The 22,531-nt window shown below is 33.8% G+C and overlaps 2 protein-coding genes across 2 annotated transcripts; one reads left to right on the forward strand and one right to left on the reverse strand.

The window, feature by feature from the left end:
- Positions 1 to 309: 309 nt before the first annotated feature.
- On the reverse strand, positions 310 to 2,945 carry LOC112763443 (uncharacterized). The gene is made up of 4 exons (XM_025809110.2): positions 1,109 to 2,945; positions 816 to 1,020; positions 558 to 724; positions 310 to 467 (listed from the first exon to the last, which is right to left on the reverse strand). Exons 1-4 carry the CDS (start codon positions 2,943 to 2,945, stop codon positions 310 to 312), a joined length of 2,367 nt encoding a protein of 788 aa, XP_025664895.2.
- Positions 2,946 to 13,388: 10,443 nt separating this feature from the next.
- On the forward strand, positions 13,389 to 22,452 carry LOC112764148 (UPF0603 protein At1g54780, chloroplastic-like; the record flags this gene model as incomplete). Its single annotated transcript, XM_072222947.1, has 10 exons — positions 13,389 to 13,432; positions 14,040 to 14,139; positions 14,686 to 14,878; positions 15,458 to 15,564; positions 15,710 to 15,784; positions 16,058 to 16,132; positions 16,251 to 16,328; positions 17,322 to 18,869; positions 18,992 to 19,060; positions 22,237 to 22,452. Coding segments are annotated over 4 exons (351 nt in total), but the record flags the coding sequence as incomplete, so codon positions are not given.
- Between the last annotated feature and the right edge of the window lie 79 nt (positions 22,453 to 22,531).

The following is a 22,531-nucleotide window of genomic DNA, read 5'->3' on the forward strand; positions in this document are numbered from 1 at the left end:
TAGTTATCAGAACCGAACCGGTAATCAACCCGGTCATATGACCGGGTCATCGGGTTACTGGTTCAACCGGTGGGTCACTAATTCACCCGGTTAACCCGGTCATAACTAAAAAAATATAAAATTATATTAATAAAATTGAAATAATGTCTTAAAACTTAAAATGCGAGTCTTACAAACATTAATAATCAAATATCAAGTCTTAAACATAACTAATAATCTAAAGGAAGAGTTAATAAACTAGTTTTTAGTACAAAATATGTTCTCAGTTTAAATCAACTAGAGCAAGTTAAAGATAACACAATCATTAAATCAAGTCCAAGGGGTGAGCTCAAAGTCGGCATCAACATCTTCATAGGGCAAATTAGGAGCTTGATCAACATTTCCCTCATTTTGATTTGTATCCATATCTTCCATAGCATTGTTACTTGGTCCATCATTATCTTGGTCATCTTCCAAATTTAATTGATCTACATTTGTGTATTTTTGACAAATCAATATCAAGAATAATTCATAATAGCAACTGACGATTAAAATATTCAAGCAATTGAAGAATTTACCTAGATCATCCAAAGTTGGTTGAATGGACATATTTGCCAAATCATTTCGTAGAGCATCAACCTCTTCAGGAGTTAAAAACGGCGGTGAATCTTCCAATATCCAATCCGAATGCTCATTAAATGTATCAAGACAAATTGGATCATAGCTTTGCTTTCTCATTAGATTCCTATGTTATCAAGTTATGTAATTACTAAACTAAAGATTAAATTTTAATGAACAATACTTTTTAAAATTAGATAAATAATTATAGAAGATACCTTTGTTGTAGCCTCAAGTTATAATGAACGAAAACAAGATCATTAAGCTTTTGGTGTTCTAACCGATTCCTCTTCTTTGTGTGGATGTGTTCAAAAATACTCCAATTTCGCTCACAACCAGAAGAACTACAAGTTTGACTTAAAACACGAATGGCTAACTTTTGTAAATTTGGTGCTCCAGTTCCATAAGATTCCCACCATTGGTCTTAAAATCAAAAGAGGCAATGCATTACAAATAGCTTTTCTAAATAAATTAACGAATAAAGAAAGATAAAACTAAATAAAATATTTACCTGGCATCACTGTACTTCGTTCACGCAGTGCAGATTGTCTTCCAAAATCATCTTCAGCATTAGAATATATTCTCTTCTCACTTGTCAACTTAGTATTCAATTCTGGATCATCATATGAATATTTCTCAATTACATCTAGTAGGCCAGAAGTGGTTTGCATATGTTTTTCAAATTCAGCAGCATTGAATCGAAAAGCAGGGTTTAACCAATAGCCAGCAGCATGAAGATTTCTTTTAAGTTGTGAATCCCAACGAGTATCCAAAATCTTCAAGTAAGGCTCCACAATCTTCTTTCTTCGTCGAAACCTCTTCACCATCTCTTCTCTAGCCATATTAAAAGCTTGATAAAGAAAACCCATTGCAGCTTTATCTTCACTATCCACAATACGAAGCACACGAACAAGTGGCTCAGTAAGCTTGACAACATCTGTACATTGATTCCAAAACTTAGAGTCTAAAACTTGATCCACAAATGTTTTAGCTTTAGCTTCTTTGGAGTAGGCTGAGATTGTCCATTCTTTAGAAGTTACCATAGCTCTTAATGCATCTTTTTGAGCCAGAATACTCTGCAAAGCTATGAAATTGGTAGCAAAGCGAGTTGGAGCTGGACGAAGTATTTCTCGTCCACCGGTAAACTTCCTCATAAGATACAGTGGATGACAATGATTATATATGTATTTAGTAATCTTTGAAGCATGTGAAACTGTCTCACTGACTTCATTCAACTTTCCAATATCTTGCAACATCAAATTAATACAATGCGCAGCACAAGGAGACCAATACAACTTAGGGAATTCAGCTTCCAACAACCTTCCAGCAGCAACATAATTTGCAGCATTATCCGTCACTATATGAACAACATTTTCAGGACCGACAAAGTTGACAACATCCTTAAAAAGCCTAAACAATAATTCAGCAGTCTTGGAGGCATGAGAAGCATCAACAGACTTTAGGAAGATAGTTCCTTTAGGACAATAAACCAAGAAGTTAATTAAAGTGCGCCTACAACGATCAGTCCATCCATCAGCCATTATAGTACATCCAGTTCGCTTCCAAATTTCACGATACTGTTCAATCATCTTTTTCACATCCTCCACCAACTTACTCAACAAATACCCACGAACTCTACCAAAGTTTGGACCTTTATATCCTGCACCCATGTTTGCAATAGCATCAATCATTGGTTGGTAATATGCTGAATTAACTGCATTAAATGGCACAGAAGCATCAACCATCCACTTTGCAATGGCAATGTCACATTTTTCCACAATTTCTTTACTTTGCAATACACTTTTTATCGTTGGTTGGGCTCCAGGTGTTGTTGAAGATGGGAAAAAAGTCTCTATTCCAGTAGTCTTTTTCCCTTTCCTAGCTGCAGGTGGTGGCAACCTTGTCCTTGAATGTTGGAGTTGTTGCTGTCGTGCTTCAACCTCTTCCATTCTATCAAATTCTCTTTCAACATCATCACATGCTCCATAACTTTCTGCATAATTTTCTTGAGTTTTCCTTTTCTTATTCATAAATTCTTCAATACTTTGCCCAAATTGATGAGCAACAGCAGGTGGAACCTTTTTGCACTTCTCAACATCTCCTCCTTTTCCAGCCAAGTGATACTTAAATCGATTAATCCCACCTCCCCTAACAGGTTTGTCACAATATATGCACATCATAGTAATTTTCCCTGTTTTTTCCACAATTTGTTTACAATGACCCCAAGCTGGATCAGTCTTTCCTCTATTGTTATAAACTCTTTTAGTGGTAAGATCAGGGGTAGGAGTTGCTGATGATGCTTGTTCTTGAGATGGTGGCGTTTCTGATGGTGTTTGAGATGAAGCCATTTTTAAAATTCTAGCAAAAAAACCAAAAATATTTTCAGCAACAGGATTTGCTTAAATCAGTTTTTAAGCAACCCAACAACCACCACCACCATTTCACCAAAGTTTCCTGAATCCTGATTCAACTAACAACAACTCCAAAGTCTAAAGTCTAAACAAACCAGCAGTAAACAACAACACCAAAGTTTTCTGATTCAACTAACAGCAACTCTAAACAACCAGCAACTAAAAAACTATATACCAAATTACCAACACAGCAACTAGCAACAGCAGCAACCAGCAACAAACAGGGAAAATACAATTCAAGAAGACAAGAACAATGCAACAGAATTGAAGTGCCTCTCAACTGAGAAAGATCGGAAAGGCAGATTCAAGACAAGAATCAAAGGACTAGAGAGCAAAATGAAGAAATTTTTTGACAAATGCCAAGGATCCGAAGCAGAGACCAAATTACCAACCAGCAACAATATAATTCAATTCAACAGATACCAAATTACCCACCAGAATCCAGCAACAATACAATTCAAGAACTACTCTAAAAAATCAAATTTATCAACAGATTCCATAACAATAGGTCAATAGCAGAGGCACTGACCTGAGGGAGCAGAGGAACTGAGGCAGAGACTGTGAGTGACGGAGAGGTGAGGCCGCAGAAGCGTTCTGAGCTTTCTGAGCTAGTTGATGAACAGCGCTGATGAGGACCACCCGAGACTGAGAGTGACGACGAGAGGTGAGGCCGCGACTTGATGAACAGCGCCGACGAGAGGTGAGGCCGCGACTTGATGAACAGCGCCGACGAGAGGTGAGGCCGCGACTTGATGAACAGAGCCGACGAGGACCACGCGAGACTGAGAGTGACGACGACGAGGTTGGCAGGGGGGTGACGACGAGGACGACGCGAGACTGAGAGTGACGACGAGGTTGATGAAGTTAGACTCTCAAAGTCTCAGAGAGTCAGAGAAGTGAGAAGTGAGAACTCTTCTCAGACGCCATTAGAGAGATCAGGAGATGTGAGGTGAGGGCGTGAGGGCGAGGCAATGGGGGAAGGGGGGGATAGCCATTAGGGTTTGAGGTTTCAGTTCAGTTTGGGGAGGGGGGAAATATGCATTAGAACGACGCCGTTTTGCTTAGGAATAAAAAAAAAAAAAAAAAATTCCCAACCCGGACCGGGTCACGTCACCCGGCCGGGTCACCGGTTTTCATCAAAACCCGCCGGGTTGAACCGGGTTCCACCGGGTTAATTGCAAGTCCGGTTCAACGTATGGCTCGGCCCGGGCAGGTGACCGGGTGACCGGGTTTCCGGTCGAACCGGCCGGGTCGAGCCGGGTCTGATAACTATGCTTAGGACCCTCTCTATTCACCATCAATTTCTTCTCTTTTCTTTCTTACTTTGTAAATAATTTAGTTATGAATTACTAACTTTTTCCATTGGGAAAGAGAGCTCTATTATTTTTCAATGGATTGATTATTTTTATTCTTCTTCTTCTCTTCATATCTCTTTGATTTACTAGAAGGGATTTTGTTCTTGATTCTAGCATTCAATTATCTTGGAAAAGAGATTGAATGTATTTGGGTTTTATGTGAACCTTGGAAGAGGAATCATAAAACCATGCTTGAAATCCTTTCTCACACTTAAGTAGATTTGGGTTTTGGTGATTGGATATGGTGACATATAATCCACCCACTACTTGGATCTATGAGGATGTGTGGTATAATCAGGGAACAAGCTTCATCTCCTCTCATGAGTAACTAGACCAAGGAATTGGCTATTGATCAAGATTGGGGAGATTGAGTTACCAAGGGATTGGGACTCAATCACTCATGATTGCCAAGAGGTCAATGAGTTGCATGATTGAAGATGAGATGAAATCAATTAATCCGGAGAATGCAATATCTCTTTATCCCAATCTTTATTTTTTCTTTCTTTCTTTTATTTACTTTATGGTTATTTACTTTTCTGCACTTTACATTTTCAGCACTTTACTTTCTCGTACTTTATTTTCCTTGCCATTTACTTTCTTGTACTTTATTGCTTTCCTTTACTTTCATGTCATTTACATTTTCTTGTTGTTTATCATCTAATTATGCTTGTCTAACTAAGCTAATTAATCAACTATTGCTTGCTTAATCCAATTAATCTCTATGGATTCGACCCCACTCCACTGTAGGTTATTACTTGACGATAATTTGGTGCGCTTGCTAAAGAACGGATTCATTATATGTATGGGTAGTGAATTCTGGTCATCAACTGGCTACTGTAAACTGGAAAAAGAAGGGGATCATCGCATTTAAATTCGACGGTCTCGACTAACTGAGGTAGGGGGTTTAATTTAAATGGTTTTAATTTAAGAACGCCTACAAGGTTTATTGAATAACTGCAAATAGGATTAATAGCTGTGAGTAATTAATTGATTAGATGAATGTTGGATTGTGGTTGCGATTGTGCTTGGTGTTGTGATTGAATTGATTGTAACTATGTGTGGTAGATGATTGAATTATTGATTGTTGGTTGTTGAAATGGTTGTTTGGTATATTGCTATGGCTGTGAAAGTGACTCGAGACTAGTTGAGAATTGTGGTTTTGATTGATTATGTATAAATGGTTGAGACTGAGATAATCATTCGATATATTTGATACTGGATTGAGAATTGTTGAAGAATTAGGACCTAAAAGACTAAACTATTATTAAGAATCAGGTTTTCAAAATAGAATGGTTACTTTGAGGACGACCCAGTAATTTTCTAGTGATCAAAATGGTATGAGATTAAAATATGAGTAAACTTTAACAAGTGTAGTTATTAGAATTTAAATTTGAAGGTTTCGTATTAACTGAAGAATTAGTTATGATTTTTCAAAGTTAAGCCGTGAAATCTGATTTCTGCATTACCTTTAAATGAAAACAGTAACTTTGAAAAGCTGTAACTAATTATGTGATGATCGGAATTGTGTGAAACCAAGTCTTGGTTAAACTTGGGAATAATTGGGACTGAACTGGAGAGTTTGAGATCTTTTCATTAATTATATGATTTATGGTGAATTTTTTAGTAATGGTTGTGGAATCTGATTTTTACTGTAGAATTTTTGGAACAGCAGTAACTTGTTGGCTCTGCTGTGAATGTTTCGAATTGAATTTTGAAATAGAACCAATTTTAAATGAAACTTTAGTCCTATTATTTTAATTTCGTAAAATTTCAGAACGGTTGAATTTGTGGTTTTAAAGATATGAATTTTTGAAAAACGATGCATTATGCAATAAACCCCAGATTCTGTTTTCTTAAATCAATGACTTTGAGAGTTTATAACTTTTGAATCTGGTCAGATATCGAGATTCAACCAATTGGAAGTGAAAATTAAGTATGTTTAGCATATGTGACTTAACTTTCATGGCTGTCTATGTTTTAATGAGTAAGTTATGGGTCTTGGAAGAAGATAAGTTCATTTACTTTTAAAACAGAATTCTGCGGAAAATTACTCAACTTCTAAGTTACATAACTTTTTTATTAAAAATGATAATGTCTTGGAGCCAATTGGAAAAGAAACCTGGATGAGTGAAGTTGAACCATATTAATTTTTAAGGTCATTGGATTTAACTTAGATTTTATATTGAATTTTGAATATCACATGCTGCTGCTATTTTCTGGTTTTACACACTGTAGAGCAGTCACGGTTTTTCCTCTATTTCTAAAGCTAGAGAAATCAGAAAATCATGACCTTTGATTTGTTAAAAATATTATTTCACGATGAACACCTGGACGTAAAGTTGCGTAATTCCGAGTTTATTTTCTATATTAAAGATGAACCTTAGCGTTATATAGCTGATTCAATGTTGAAATTTGTTTGATTCTGAATTGATGTGATGCTGGAAAGGTTGAAAGAGTTTGGTAAATTGTTTGGTTTAGACCCGCAAGGGTGGTTAAGTCCTATTTTTAGAAGAGATCATGTTCAAATTTTCATAAAAGTATAAGGACTTAATCAAAATGAATATTTAAGACTTGTTTAAAGACGATAACTTTCCTGATTCTTTTGAGAAAAGATTATTTGGTCTATGAGATTGTTGGCAAGGGCGTGGGTCTTGTCCCGCTTGCGTATTTGCAATTATGAAAGAAAAAGGAAAGAATAAAGTACTTATTATATGATTGTCTGTTGCATTGAGGCAACCCAAGAGATATTTGCTTATTTATCTGTTGCTTGAAGCAACCCAAGACATATTTGCTTATTTATCTGTTACTTGAAGCAACCCAAGAGATATTTGTTTTTTTATTTGTTGTCCTGAGGCAACCCAAGAGCTTCTGTAGGAAAACTAGGATACCTACAGCAATTTTCCGTTCCCAAGAGTATATATTTCCTGCGAGTAGAAAATAGAGGCTGTCTCAATAGAGCTGCTAATAATTTTATGTGCATTTATTTGAACGGAAAATCGTATCCAGGAAACCGTGAACTCATGACCGGATAAATGTCGGGAATGCAGGTGCTAACTGACACATGAGCTCATGGCCTGTACTAGGACTAGACATTCATTATATGCATCTATGTGACATTGTTTGGGTGTGTATATTGTAATTGGTTTGCCTAAGTGAATAATTCTGTTAACTGTTAATTGCTATACTTGATGTAATTGCTCTTGATTGTGTTTGAACCTCATTACTTGTGTTTGTAACTGATTGGCTGGATTGTGGTGAATTAGGTGTTGACTGAATTGCTTGGGGCTGAGACCGTGACTGGTTTGTGTTTGAGGTCTAGTACTGTATAAAGTATCTGACTGGTTCGGCATAGACTTAATGAACCTATGCTTGGAACAGGATGATCATTTATACCGTGTAGGTAACTTTTTTTTATGTTTATGGACTAGTAAAGTATGAAAAATCAAATTCTTACAGCATAGGCTTAATTGAACCTATGCTTGAGACAAGTTGGTCATTCATACAGTATAGGAAAACTTTTAAGAGTTTTATAAAGAAAAAAATGGGTTTAAGATTTTAGATAATTAACTGATGCTCTTAAAGAAAGTTTTGGATTTTGAATGTTAAACTGTTGGTTTTCAAGAGGATTCGTAAGGCTAATGAAAACAGTGTTATTTTAAATGTCTCTGAACGAAGCTAACTGTAACAACCCTGATTTTCGAGTACATGAGATCTTTTCTAAAGGCACGGATTTCTCCGGAAGATCAGTAAAGAGAACACCTCTTCTATATCAACAAGTATCTCGATCCTCATTGACATTATGTCATCCTTAAGCTAGAACCTCTTTTGAGGCAAGCTCGATAACGCAATCACGAAGAACCTTGTTTTTGAACCGTATTGGTTAGGAGTTTTGATTCTGTTTTTCGTAAATAGTCTCAGTTTAATGAACCGGACTCGATTCATGAGAGAAGATAGATAATAGTATAATATTATCATTATATTAGTATTAGAACATGCTTGAATGATATTATAAGGTTACCTGGTCTGTTTTTGTTAAAAACAGAAAATCGGTTTAACCGGGTTTACGGTTTACTGGTGCAGCTTAGTACCAGCACTCTCTGATGAATTTAGCAATGCTAAGACCTCATTATACATGTTTTATTCTCATAATAAATATGTTACTAGTGTCATTTATGCTAGTAGCTCAGAAAATAATTTTTAGAGATGTTTTTACGAGTGTTCCGATACACCTAGTTTTAGTAGTTGTACACCAGAGATATTTTAATATTATTTTAATCCACCTCCAAGCCAACCAATCACAACTCACCTTACACCCCCAAGACCTCCAAAGCTGTCTCATTTCATCATTTTAGCCGAAAATAACAAGAGAGAAAAGAAAAAAAATACCCCGCAAATTAACTACGTTTTTAACAACGAATCAGGCTCATATAATAAATAATAGATAATAATTAGGATGACAAATTGGTAGCACTCAGTTTCTGGTATGTCCTAGGCGTATTGAAAATTGGGTCGTTACACTAACTATTTGCGCTTTATTCTTTACTTTAACGGCATTTTCGACCTCTACTGAGAACATGTGGTTTGGTTCTCACCCCCAAATTTTCCACCCTTTCAGTGACACAGGTTTGAAGACGCAATTTGAAGCTGCGAGCGATTAGTAGGTTTTCTTTATGGTTTAAATTGCTCTTATAGAGTCCCCTCGCTGTTGTCCCTTGAAATTTTATTTCACAGAGGGGTAGGTTTGGCATATTGTATTTGAGTTTCATTTTGTTTCTTTTGTATAAGAATTATTATTAATAATATTTATGTGATTATTATTTGTTGAAAATCTTTGAAACATGACTTTAATGAATAAAAACAAAATTTTCTGGTATTTTCTTAAAATTGAAACGCGAACTCGATACAAAGGCTCGATAATTAAGTAGTTAATACTAGAAAAGGTTACGTAATGTTCCTTCTAGTAGAAATACCCTGACTTAAGCACGGTATTTTGCTAGAAGGAATGTTACATATTTACTTTGCTTATTTCTTGCCGCACATGATTGATCCTTGAATCTGGATAACACTGGTTCACGTTTTAGTTTTGTTCTGTCTGGGTTCTATTTATGCTTTTATATATATATATATATATATATATATATATATTGAATAAACTATCATTTGAATGTTATGTGGCGGGACATTTTGTTGTATATTTTCGCAGTTTAATTGATGAACCATATATAGCTGTACTCTTTGCTATCTTGCTATTAAGGTCATTTTTCCTTTTATGGTGATTAAATTTGAGATATTCTATGGTGGTAGGTTAAAAACCCCTAGACTCTCCAGGCATTCATCAATCTTAGCTTCTTGCTTCTTCGTAAGTCCTATTCTTATTCCTTTCTTTTATTTCTTTTCCTATTTCACACTTTCTGTCATTGATTTTCCTATTTATTTTCCTATGGTTAAACAGGATTTGAAAAAGTTTTAAAACTTGCGAAGAATATGCGTGGACTTATCCGCTGATGAAGAATGCATCACAGGGTAGGTACAATGTCTTTTGGAAACCCTATTATGTTTATTGGATTTGATGAAATAGAATTCTGTATTTGATTGAAGTTTAATTTAAGTAGCAAGTCTCTATAATCAAATCGGTGCATATGAGTTGGTTATTATGGCCGTGTTGTGTTGAATGTGTTAGTTGAATTGATTTATTTTTTTTTGTTAATATTATTCTTGGGTGCCATGGAATTATAGAATAGAATAGAACTGATGTTATTAAACTCTGAATTGATTTATTTTTGTGTTGTGTTGAATTGAAAAGTTGCATTTCTCTTGAAAGTTGAAACCAAGTTAATACTATTGTTTTAACTCTTTCCTAGCAGTCAATAGGCATTTGGTTTAAATATGCATGTAACGTTGTTACAAAGAATTTGATCCTTGTTACTTAGCTAGCCTAAAATATGTTTTGTTTTATTACTTAAGTTCACAACTATAACAGGTTTTGGGATCACGTTTCTGTGTCTAAAATGAAAAAATCCTTGGTTTTTCAGCTAATGCCTCTGCTTTTTTTTTTTGCCTGTCCTTTTGCTTTCTTTTTCTCTAATGTATGTGTTTTTTGAAGCCTCACAAACTTTAATTTCAAGTTTTAGGCTTTTTTTTCCTTTGGGGAGAGGAGAGAAAGGAGAGGAGAGGATAGCTTAATTAGACTAGAATTGAATATCCCTTCTTATTTTTATCTTTTTCATTTAAAAAAAATGTTTTTGAAGTAGTTGGTATTAAATATGCTTCCTTTTAAATTAGTTTCTTTTTAGCTTCTTTTATAAAGTAAGGATTGCTGGGACTTTTTAGTTCTACAATTTTTAAAAAAGTTCACTGCTTTAAACTTACTGAGTTATCTTATAAATGAAGTGAATGCATTTACTGAGTTATCTTACAACTTCTCATATTAAATAAATTACATTAATGAAGTATTGTATCTATCAAGTAGCTGTGCAAGAAAAAATGGTCACTAAAGTACATTTATGGGTCCATATAGTATTTAATATGAACTAATAATCTTCTTGTATCAGTGTGTTTTGAAGGAAATTGAACGAAATTGAATAGAACTTTTGCTATTGAATAAATTGAAGTATATTGAATGTCAATGTTTATATAGCCTCTGAATTATTAAAATTTGAATTGTTGTATTATATTTGAATAAACCTAACTTTATAATTGCATAAATTTCTAGTAATTTTGAATTGGCGCCGTTAGAATGCTTTTTGTAAGTAGAAGTAGTGTTACTTATATGAAAAACTCTTACACTTATCTTAAATCACATATAGTATTAGCTAAATCCAAATTGTTATTATTTACTTTTAAAACACCTAATAAGTTCTTTTCAACACATATTCATCATATATATGCATTAAATTGTGCTATTGCGTGTTGACTGTTAAGTGTATATTATGTTCATATATAGTATTGCGAATTAATTTTGATGCTTTAATTAATTACTAGGTCAAATGCACTAGGCTTTATGATAAGAGAATTAATTATTAGGGCAATTATATATGCCTAGGTAATTTATATCATGCCGAATGTTTTTTGCATGTTTTCTAAGAATATAGTTATGCTCAGCGCATTCATTAATGTGCAATCGAAGGATTGAACTCAAATATTGGTGCAATATTCATATTTATATATTTAATTAAATTATAATCTAATAATTTTTAATTATATCAACAGTTCAGGTCCTTTAATAATTTTTTTTGGGTGTTGTAGAACTTATTAATTAACAATTAACTTTTTGCTAAATGAATTGAGACTTCACTTATCCAATCCAATACCTATACGAGTAAAATTATACTGATTGTATATATTTTTGAAGAGAATTCATCTGTATCTTAAAAGCAATCACATCAAGTAGGGTTCATGAAATGAATGTAAGTGTTAATGTATTTACATATATATAAGGGTTTAAAAAACCCAGACTACTGTTTTTTATGCTTGTATAGGTTTAATAAAAACGAGTAAGATTAATTCCGTTTGATCCATGAAAAAGGACAAATATTGGAACTACTTAAGGAGAATTTTTTAGATGTCTTAAGAATAAATGAAATTTTTCGTTCTATTATACTTATGTTGTGAGTTGTGACATATAAGCAATGTTGGAAAGAAAAAAAATAGTTAATTCAAAAATATATACTTGTTAAATTTTGAAAACCAAATTTTAAATAATAAAAATGATGGACGTTAACAAATAAAATGAAATTTACTCTTAAAACACGTAAAAAAATCCTCCTATCTAAGCTAAAATGTGCTCCTATTTAAGCTTAGCTTAGAGTATTTGATCGTAATTCACAAATGTTGCATACAGAAATTAGTGAAGAAAAGAAAAGAAAAGAAAAGATAAAGGAGATGGCGCCATTTTACGGTTGTTAGTGGTTGCAAGCGCGCACATAGTCACTCACCTGCATTTGCATGCATGCACTCTTACACTCTCTCTGTCTCTCACACTCTAACTAAATTTTGGTACAGAAAATATCAATTTTTTTTATCTAATTAATAAGTTCTGCTGTTTATGTGGTACTGCTTTGCTATTGCTTTGGTACTAATTAATTATCTACTGTCGAACTGCTACTCGCCGTCGCTGCTACTTTTCTAATTCTGCTTTTGTTGTGTTACTACTTTGGTCACTATTAAAAAACTAGTTATTACAGACGGATATTTTCGACGGATTTTATCCGACGGAAATATAGAGGGAATTTCAGAGAGATTTTTTGTCAAAAAACAAAAAAATGAATTAGCATAAATTACAGACGAAAAAAAAAAATCCGTCGATAATTCCATCGAAAAAATTAATTTTTTTCCGTAGAAAATAATTACAAACAAAAATCTATCTATAATTAAATAGGTAAAATGCTGCATTCTATTAAATTATTACAGACAAAAAATCCGTTTGTAATTTAAATTTTTCTTCGAAAATATTAAGGTATTCCTAATTTTATCGCCACCCATTCACGCTCCAACTCCATTCCCACTCCATTCGAACGTTGCCAGCAGCCTCATCCCTCGAACTCTTCTCCTCCGGTAGAAGGTGCTGTCGCCGCCGGCGGAGACAGACCGTGGGTGCCTTCATCATCTGGGAAGCTCTACTAGACCCTCTTCGCATCGTTCCTCCTCTCCTCGCCGTCGCACGAAGTTCTGAGTTGAGCTCGTGGTGTCGCCGTCGCGAAGGGTTCCTCCCCTCCTTGCCGTGCGTTGTTTCTGATTCTCTGCTCCTCGCCGTTTTTGATTTAGGATTAAGCTAGCGTTTGCCTTTGATTTTGTGATTTAATATCTGCTTCCTTTAATTCTCAAAGGTGCTTGATCTGCGCTTTTGCCTCTTATTTCCATTTCTCAAAGGTGCGTTGTTTCTGATTCTCTCTCTCTCTCTCTCTCGTTTTCCATTGCCGCATCAAAGGTGCTTGATCTACTTGTTCTTGTTCTTGTTCAGGTAGTAGTTGCTGCCTGTATTGGCTTTGATGTTTGTGCAAAGGAGTTGACGATTGACCAGCCTTGAAGTTTGGTAAATGTGGTAATTCATATCTTCAAAATTTGCTTCAGGTGCCACTCTTCACCACCACCGCTTTCAGTTTTTCAAACCTAATTTCTCTGTTTATTCTTTTTGTTAATTGTTATAATTACTGTTTTTTTTATTTTTTATTCATATTAATTTTTTGTATTGTTTGCTTGATGGAGTATATTTTCTTCTACGATGATAAGCTTTTTTTCTTTTTTCAACTTTTTTATTTTCCGATTTGATTTGATTTATTTTGGGGTTGATGGATGATGCTGCGGCTCCTAATCACTTAGCTTTGCTTGATTCATGCATCCAGCCATATCCAGTGAGGGAAAGGTTTTGATGTTGTCATGATAGGTTTTAGTGAATTACATCATAGTTTGATTTTATTACTAGCTACTTTGGGTTTGTGATCATCCAAGATTATCCCTCTCCAACCAGGTGAAAGAATAACTTCCTCACAAATGAGATTAGGAGAAGACTCTTCCATTAAAATGACAGCTTTTTTCCAAATTGATATATTGAGACAAATTTCGGCATGAAAGTTAAATGCACCAGAGAATTGGCCATTTAATTAGTATATGGAAACTAGAGTTACATGTTCAACCATTAAACATACATAGAACAGAATAAACTAAAAGATTAATATAGTTGGAGCAGAGTAACAAGGTCTGATTTGAAGCGCTTGTTATCTGATTTGGAATCAAGGAAGAATTTCCACATCAACTTTGTCACTGTTAGGAAACTCACGGTTAGTTATAATTTACAACAATTATATGTTTTTAATTTTATTTATTTATGTTAATGCACTTGATATCATGTTATTTTACTTGAAGTTGACAGAACATGAAAGATTAAACAAATTCTTATCATGATGTGCTGTTAAAGATTAAGCAAGTTCAATGCATGCTCTAGGAACATTCACAACCACACACTTTTTTTGTTTTATACTTTTATATAATTTGAAAACCTTACAAATGAAAATGAGTGGTTGATGATGCTCTTGAAGCAAGTACCAAATGTTCTTCAAGAGCATGCAAATATTTCTCATGTATGTTAAGGCTTTTTCAATGATGGCTTTAAATTGTAGTCTGCAACATTAACCTGAGTTGTAATTTATTTGTTCTAAAGCCATAGAACATGATTGTGTAGTTTGATCCATATAGCAGACGCCATGTAGGGAAAACTGTATTGTTGTTGTTCTTGTCTAACCTTATTGATGTTCCTTGCAATGCGATAATGGACTGGCATGATGGAAATAAGAGTAATTTGGTTTTATGATGTGATGAGGTTGCAGAGCAAAGCTGATGCTTTTGAGTATGCTGATCAAGTTTTGGAGCGTTGGTATCCTTCCATAGAAGAAGGCAACAACAAGGGTATTGTGGTTCTTGTCACAAGCCAGAAGGAAGGAGCAATCACCGGTGGCCCGGCTTTTGTCCAAGCTGTTGGAGAAAAGGTTCTTGATGCTACTGTCTCTGAGAACCCTCCAGGTACTTCCAAATTCCGCTCTATAACCTAATAGTATCATCATGAACAATTGTGGCTAACTTAACTGAATGTCTTCTATTGATGGGAATAGATTCACTCGTGAAGATTTTACATGATTGGATCATGTATGATGATCTTTCACTGTTAGCTCTCTTTCGTTAAATTTCTAGTCTGAGCTCTGCTTTCTAAATTGATAGTGAAATATCACACATTAAATGAGAAGATCTAGCATGCATGTTGTTAAATTTTTTATAAGACAGTTGATTTCTACTAGGTGGGCCAGCTTTGAACAATTTCTAAGTTGGATTTTTAATATAGATATAGGGAATTAGATTGGAGTCATATTGGAACATAAAGTGGTGTAATAATAGAACCTTGGTGGGTCATCATGTAATAAAATATAAATTGAGAGTCAGATTTCCTATAAAGCAGGGTTCAGCATGTGTAGTTAATGCAGCTAGTGAAAGAGACATATCTGAGTTTGATTTTTCATTTGCTTAATACTTACCAATAGAAACTGCTTTACTCCTTGTGCTGCCTTTGCTGATTTTTCGTGTCCTTGTTCATTTTAATTTTGGCAGGTTGCTTCTCTTAGAGAAGGTGTATCCTTAGAAACCAAACTTCTGAGAAGGTAAGCTAGCTTGTGTGCTATTTATGTAGGAAGGAAGCTGCTTTGCGACAAAGAGAGGTATGCCAGAAGAATGGATATTAATCATATTATATGTGGCAGAAATATGAACTGAGGAAATCACAGCCCTTCGTGGAATACTCAATTATATTGAGAGACAGAATTTTATGGAATACTCAATTTTTTTATTTATTTATTGTCACAGGCTGTTCTCAAGGCTGGCAAACAAACACAGGATGGGAGAGATGAGGAAATCACAGCCCTTCGTGTGGAAATTCAAGTAATTTTTGAAGAAAGCATGCATTTCTTTCCATAGTTAGATTACTATATATATTGTTTGACCTTAATCATCATAGCGTAAACAATTTTCTAGTTGTGACATATTATTACTTTAATTCATCCCATGACCCTTATATATAAATAGTATTTGATAAGAAATAGTAGTCAACTATGTTAGGGACTATTGAGCATTTACTCGATAATTAGATATCTAACATATCTTTTCACTAAGAGCTGCTACAAAGATGAAAGATGTTTTTGTTTCAATTAGCAGAGTGCTTTTGTTGGTGGTAAAGCCTCAGAAGGAGTTTTTGTTGGTGCTTTCCTTTCTATGTCTTCAACAGCAGTGGTATAACATCATATCCGATCTAGTGTCCTATGTTTAAAAGTTCAGATGCAGACTCACGTACTTCATGCCTTGTAAGGCTGTAACCAATCCTGTTTCCTTTTCCTGTGTTTTTTACCAGGTCTTGAAGTTTTTGATGGACAAGAACACTATTAATGCCCTTCATGGACAAGTCACTATTGGGACCCTTATTTTGCAGGTACATAATTAGTTATTGCTTGATCAGTTATCATGTCCTATATTGTTTCAATTTTTTTATATAGTCAACATGAAATTCTTTCTTGTTTTGAGAAAGGAAATTAAAAAAAAAAAGGTGATACAATCGGCTTCAAGCAAATGAAACCACCGCAGCTTAAGCACATTTCAATCAATTCTTTTAGAAAATTAATAGAAGTTTCGTTTATGAATTTATTTTAATAAATAATACACTTTATTAAAATTTAAATGTGACAGCGTTTACACCTAATATGAATTGAATATTATCACTCAACAACTCTATCTAATAGTTTTAGACATTGCATTCGAATTTTTCTTTCTTTAAGGTTTTTCTAAGAAGAATTTATTTCTTTATAATTAATGTCTACCTCCTATAGAAACAACAAAGTAGACAATTAATAAGTACAAATTGAGGTTGATTTTTAGCTGTAACATTTCTTACTTCATACAGGTGCATGTGATAGTGACAGCCACAACTATACAACGATAATAGATAATATAAAATACACAGCACAACATTACATTCAATAATTTAGAGATGCATGCATATGGTGGATTAGTCCTTTGACATTTTTATTGAGCGCATGTTAAAAGATTTCAATCATCAAAAAGTTCTTTTACTCCTATTTGAGATGTTATCCTAATCACAACTCACTATAATCTTGTATTATTGTGTTTTTTTTTTTGGACTTCTACTATTCTAAGTTGGACAAAACATTATCTAATTGTTTCAAATAAACATCATCTAATTGTTTCAAATTACTAGTACTTATTTGATTTATAATTGGGTTTTAGATAATGATACAATTTCTAATGGCGAAAATTTTAAGGTTTTATTCCATCATTTCAATATAAAAATTTGCAAGCTAAAGCTAAAATATTGTATGAAGTTTCAAAAGTAATGGATGAAAAGGCACCCTTCTTAAAACCGTTTGACCCTCTTTTTGGCTCTCAAATTGTGTTCTTTTTTCAACAGATTCCACTTGGATGTGGGTTGGCGTTTGCTCAGAGGTTGTAACATCCCGCATTTTTTTAAAATCTAAATATAAATAAATTGTGATTTTATCTTGTTAAGTTTAAATTTTGTAATTTTAGAAATTATTTTGTTAGGAATAATTAAATAGATTCGGAGATAGTTTTATTTTGAATCAATTAATATTTTTAAGTAACCTTATTATAACATAATATTTTGTATAATTTTAATAATTGAAAAATAAGAAAGAATTGTATAATTTAATTTAAGTAACTTTTATTCTGAAAGGTTACGATTTATTTTATTGATTTGATATCTTATTTTATAAATTAATCAATTGAGAGTAATTAAATTAGTTTTATTAATATTCTGAGTCAAGTTAATTAATATTTTTGTGTAAATTTTTATAATTGGTTATTTTATCTAATTTCAAATTAGAATTCAGTACTGGAAGTGTTATATAATTAAATTTAAGAAATTTCTATTATGAATAAATTATGATTTATTTTATTAGTTTGAACTCTAAGAGATTAATTTACTAGAAAATGATTAAATTGATTTTTATAAATACTTTGGGTCTAAGTTAATTAAGGTTTATGTACAATCTTTACTATAATTAGAGTTATTTTATATAAATTGGAATTAATGTTTTGGTAATAGGAAAGTAATGAAAAAAATTATGTCGTATAACCTAAATAATTGATATTTTCGGATTTAAACCGTATTTTATAAAATGTGATTAGTATGCTTATTTTATAATTTAAATTAGAAATAATTATTTGAGCTCGTTAATAGATTGATAGATAAAATCTTATGCGTTTTGAAAGTAATCTTTATAGTATTATATTTGAATCTTAAATTGTTATTCTATCTCAAATATTTTATAAAATTTATGTTACTTGTATATATTTTTTCTAGTCTTATGTTTCTTATTTTAATACGTACTGTTATTATCTAATATGTATAATCCCTAACCAATCACAAACGCATACGCACACTACCACTAACCCTTTTCCCAAGTGATCCACGTTCTTTCATTCCTTACCATTCATTTACACTCAACAATTCACCACACATTTTCAATAGTATAACGCATAGAGGGAGAAAAGGGGAAGACGAGAGACTGAGAAACAGGGGAAGAGGGAGTAAGAGAGCACGAGATGCAGAGGGAAGAGGGGAAGGAGGGAGCAGTGCCGGTGGGTGTCACTGCCACCGTCGCTGCTGTTGCTATCGAGTAGAAGAGGGAGGGAGGCTGTCGCACTTCTAGCCGCCGCTGCTGAAGCTCCCCTCACCACTGTCAACGTCGGTTAGGGCAGAGGAGAAGAGGAAGAATAACGGAGAAGAGAGACTGACGGGGAGGGTAATACCGTTGCTGTTGATTTGGAGCTGCTACAAGAACGGCGGTTCCTGCTTCTAATCCCTGTCCTTTTGATTTTTGGAGCTGCAGTGGATGGAGCTTGTCATCGGAGAAAGCAAGCTGCCGCCACCAACTCTCAATTAAGCTAGGATCCTTCTCCTTGTTCTGATTTTAATTTCCCCATTTTTGAAACCGTAACACTCTCACCCTTACTCTGATTATACTTTGTTTCTCTTTCATGTGCTTGTTTTAATCATGGTTGCCTATATTTTTTTTGCTCAACCCCTTTTTGGCTCCTATTTCCTGCTACAATTAGGTCGAGTATTGAAGCTGGTGTTGCCATGGGACGGTTGAAGCCATTACTGATTCTGATTTTGTTATCTGGGTACTGGTCTTGTCTTCTCCTTAGGGTTGATCCATTTACACGTTTTGTTTTGTCACTGCTGTGGTTGCCATGTTCTGGTTTTAATTCTATTTTAGTTCTTGCTTTGTCTTGAATCCCTAGAGCTGAAATTGCTTGTGATTCTTATCCAATTTGAATCCTCTATTTTATTGCAACCATGGTCAGTGCTGCGAAGGCTAATATTGTTTCTGTTCCGGTTGCGTGAGAGTTACCGCTGCTGCCCTGAAACTAAAAGAGAAGAGAGTTGTTACGTTATAGTATGCGATTGCGACATCGAGGTAGTGGGTTTAAAATGATTTTAATTTAGGAATGCCAACAAGGTTTACTGAATAACTGCAAATAGTATTAATAGCTGTGAGTAATTAATTGATTATATGAATGTTGGATTGTGATTGCGATTGTGAATGGTGCTGTGATTGAATTGATTGTAATTATGTATGGTAGATGAGTGAATTATTGATTGTTGGTTGTTGAAATGGTTGTTTGGTATATTGCTATGGCTGTGAAAGTGACTTGAGATTAGTAAAGGATTGTGGTTTTGACTGATTATGTATAAATGGTTGAAACTAAGATAATCATTTGATATATTTGATACTGGATTGAGAATTGTTGAAGAATTAGGGCCTAAAAGACTAAACTATTATTAAGAATCTGGTTTTCAAAATAGAATGGTTACTTTGAGGACGGCCTAGTAATTTGCTAGCGATCGAAATGGTATGAGATTAAAATCTGAGTAAACTTTAACAAGTGTAGTTGTTAGGATTTAAATTTGAAGGTTTCGTATTAACTGAAAATTTAGTTATGATTTTTCAAAGTTAAGCCATAAAATCTGATTTTCTGCATTACTTTTAAGTGAAAACAGTAACTTTGAAAGACTGTAACTAATTCTGTGATGATCGAAATTGCGTTAAACCAAGTCCAGGTTAAACTTGGGAATAATTGGGACTGAATTGGAGAGTTTGAGATCTTTTCATTAAATATAAGATTTATGGTGAATTTTTGAGTAATGGTTGTGGGATCTGATTTTTACTGCAGAATTTTTGGAACAGCAGTAACTTGTTGGCTCTGTTGTGAATGTTCCGAATTGAATTTTGAAGCGAAACCAAATTTAAATGAAACTTTAGTCCTATTATTTTAATGTCGTAAAATTTCAGAACGGTTGAACTTGCGGTTTAAAAGATACAAATTTTTGAAAGATGATGCATTATGCAGAAAAAGTCAGATTCTGTTTTCTTAAATTAGTAACTTTGAGAGTTTATAACTTTTGATCCTGGATAGATATTGAGATGCAACTAATTGGAGGTGAAAATTAAGTATGTTTAGCATATGTGATTTAAATTTCAGGGTTTTCCATGTTTTAATAAGTGAGTTATGGGACTTGGAAGAAGTTGTGTTCAATGATTTGTAAAACAGAATTCTGCAGAGAATTACCTAACTTTGAAGCTACGTTACTTCTTCATTAAAAATGGTATGACCCTGGAACCAATTTAGAAAGAAATTTGGATAACTTATGTTTAACCACATTAATTTTGAAGGTGGTTGGATTTAATTTGGATTTTATATGAAATTTCGAATGTTGTACGTTGCTGCTGTCTTCTGGTTTTAAGGCACTACAAAGCAGTCACGGTTTTGCTTATATTCCCGAAGCTAGAGTCAGCGAAAAATTGTGATTTTTGGTTTAATAAAAATCTTAATCCGAGACGGTCGCATGGATATAAGGTTTGCATAATTCCGAATTCGTTTGATATTTTAAAAATAAAATTGAAATTAGATTGCCGATGTTGTTTTGGTGATTACTTGGATATGGAATTTAAGAAAATAGATTTTCTATACTATTATCAAATATTTTTGAAAATATATTGTTGTGGCAATTGCTGATAAGAGGTTGGTGAAATGTTGAGAAAGAAGGACCCGAAAGGGTGGCTAAGTCCTATTTTTAGAGGAAATTATGTCCAAATTTTTATAAAAGTATAAGGATTTAATTAAAATAAATTTAAGGCTTGATGATAACTTCACTAATTCTTTTAAGAAAAGATTATTTGGTTTATGAGGTTGTTCTCAAGGGCGTGGGTCTAGTCCCGCTTGCGTATTTGCAATTATGAAAGAAAAAGGAAAGAGTAAAGTACTTATTGTATGATTATCTGTTGCTTGAGGCAACCCAAGAGATATTTGTTTATTTGTTTGTTGCTTGAAGCAACCCAAGAGATGTTTGTTTGTTGCTTGAGGCAACCCAAGAGATATTGTTTGCTTATTTGTTGCTTAATGCAACCCAAGAGATAATATTTATTTATTTGTTGCTTAAAGCAACCCAAGAGCTTCTGTAGGGAAACTAGGATACGTACAGCAATTTTCCGTTCCCAAGAGTATATTTCCTGCGAGTAGAAAGTAGAGGCTGTCTCAATAGAGCTGCTAATAATTATATACGCATTTATTTGAACGGAAACTCGTATTCGGGAAATCGTGAACTCGTGACCGGATAAATGTCGGGAATGCAGGTGCTAACCGACACATGAGCTCATGTCCTGCACTAGGACTAGACATTCATCATATGCATTTATGTGACATTGTTTGGGTGTGTATATTGTAATTGGTTTGCCTAAGTGAATAATTCTGTTTAATTGCTAATTGCTATACTTGATGTAATTGCTCTTGGTTGTGTTTGAACCTCATTACATGTGTTTGTAACTGATTGTTTGGATTGTGGTGATTGGATGTTGATTGAGTTGTTTGGACCTGAGGCCGTAACTGGTACGTTTGAGGTCTAGTTCTGTATAAAGTACCTGACTGGTTCAGCATAGACTTAATGAACCTATACTTGGAGCATGATGATCATTTATACTGCGTAGGTAACTTCTTTTATGTTATGGTCTAGTAAAGTATAAAAAAATCAAACTGGTTCAGCATAGACTTAATGAACCTATGCTTGGAACAGGTTGGTCATTCATACAGTCTAGGAAAACTTTTAAGAGCTTTATAAAGAAAATATAGGTCTAGGATTTTGAATAATTAACTAATGCTTTTAAAGAAGGTTAATTTTCTTTTAGATGTCTCTGAATGAAATTAACTATTTGCGTTTTATTCTTTACTTTCACGGCATTCTCGACCTCTACTGAGAACATGTGGTTTGGTTCTCACCCCCAAATTTTCCACCCTTTCAGTGACACAGGTTTGAAGATGCAATATGAAGCTGCAAGCGATTAGTAGGCCTTCTTTACGGTTTTAATTGCTTTCATAGAGTCCCCTCGCTGTCGTCCCTTGAGATTTTATTTTACATAGAAGGGTAGGTTTATTATATTGTATTTGAGTTTTATTTGGTTTCTTTTGTATTAAGAGTTATTATTAATAATATTTATGTGATTATTATTTGTTGGAAATCTTTGAAACATGACTTTACTGAATAAAAACAAAAATTTTCTGGGATTTCCTTAAAACTGAAACGCGAACTCAATACAA

Source organism: Arachis hypogaea, chromosome 17 (assembly GCF_003086295.3).
Source record: "Arachis hypogaea cultivar Tifrunner chromosome 17, arahy.Tifrunner.gnm2.J5K5, whole genome shotgun sequence".
Classification (NCBI taxonomy): Eukaryota; Viridiplantae; Streptophyta; class Magnoliopsida; order Fabales; family Fabaceae; genus Arachis; species Arachis hypogaea.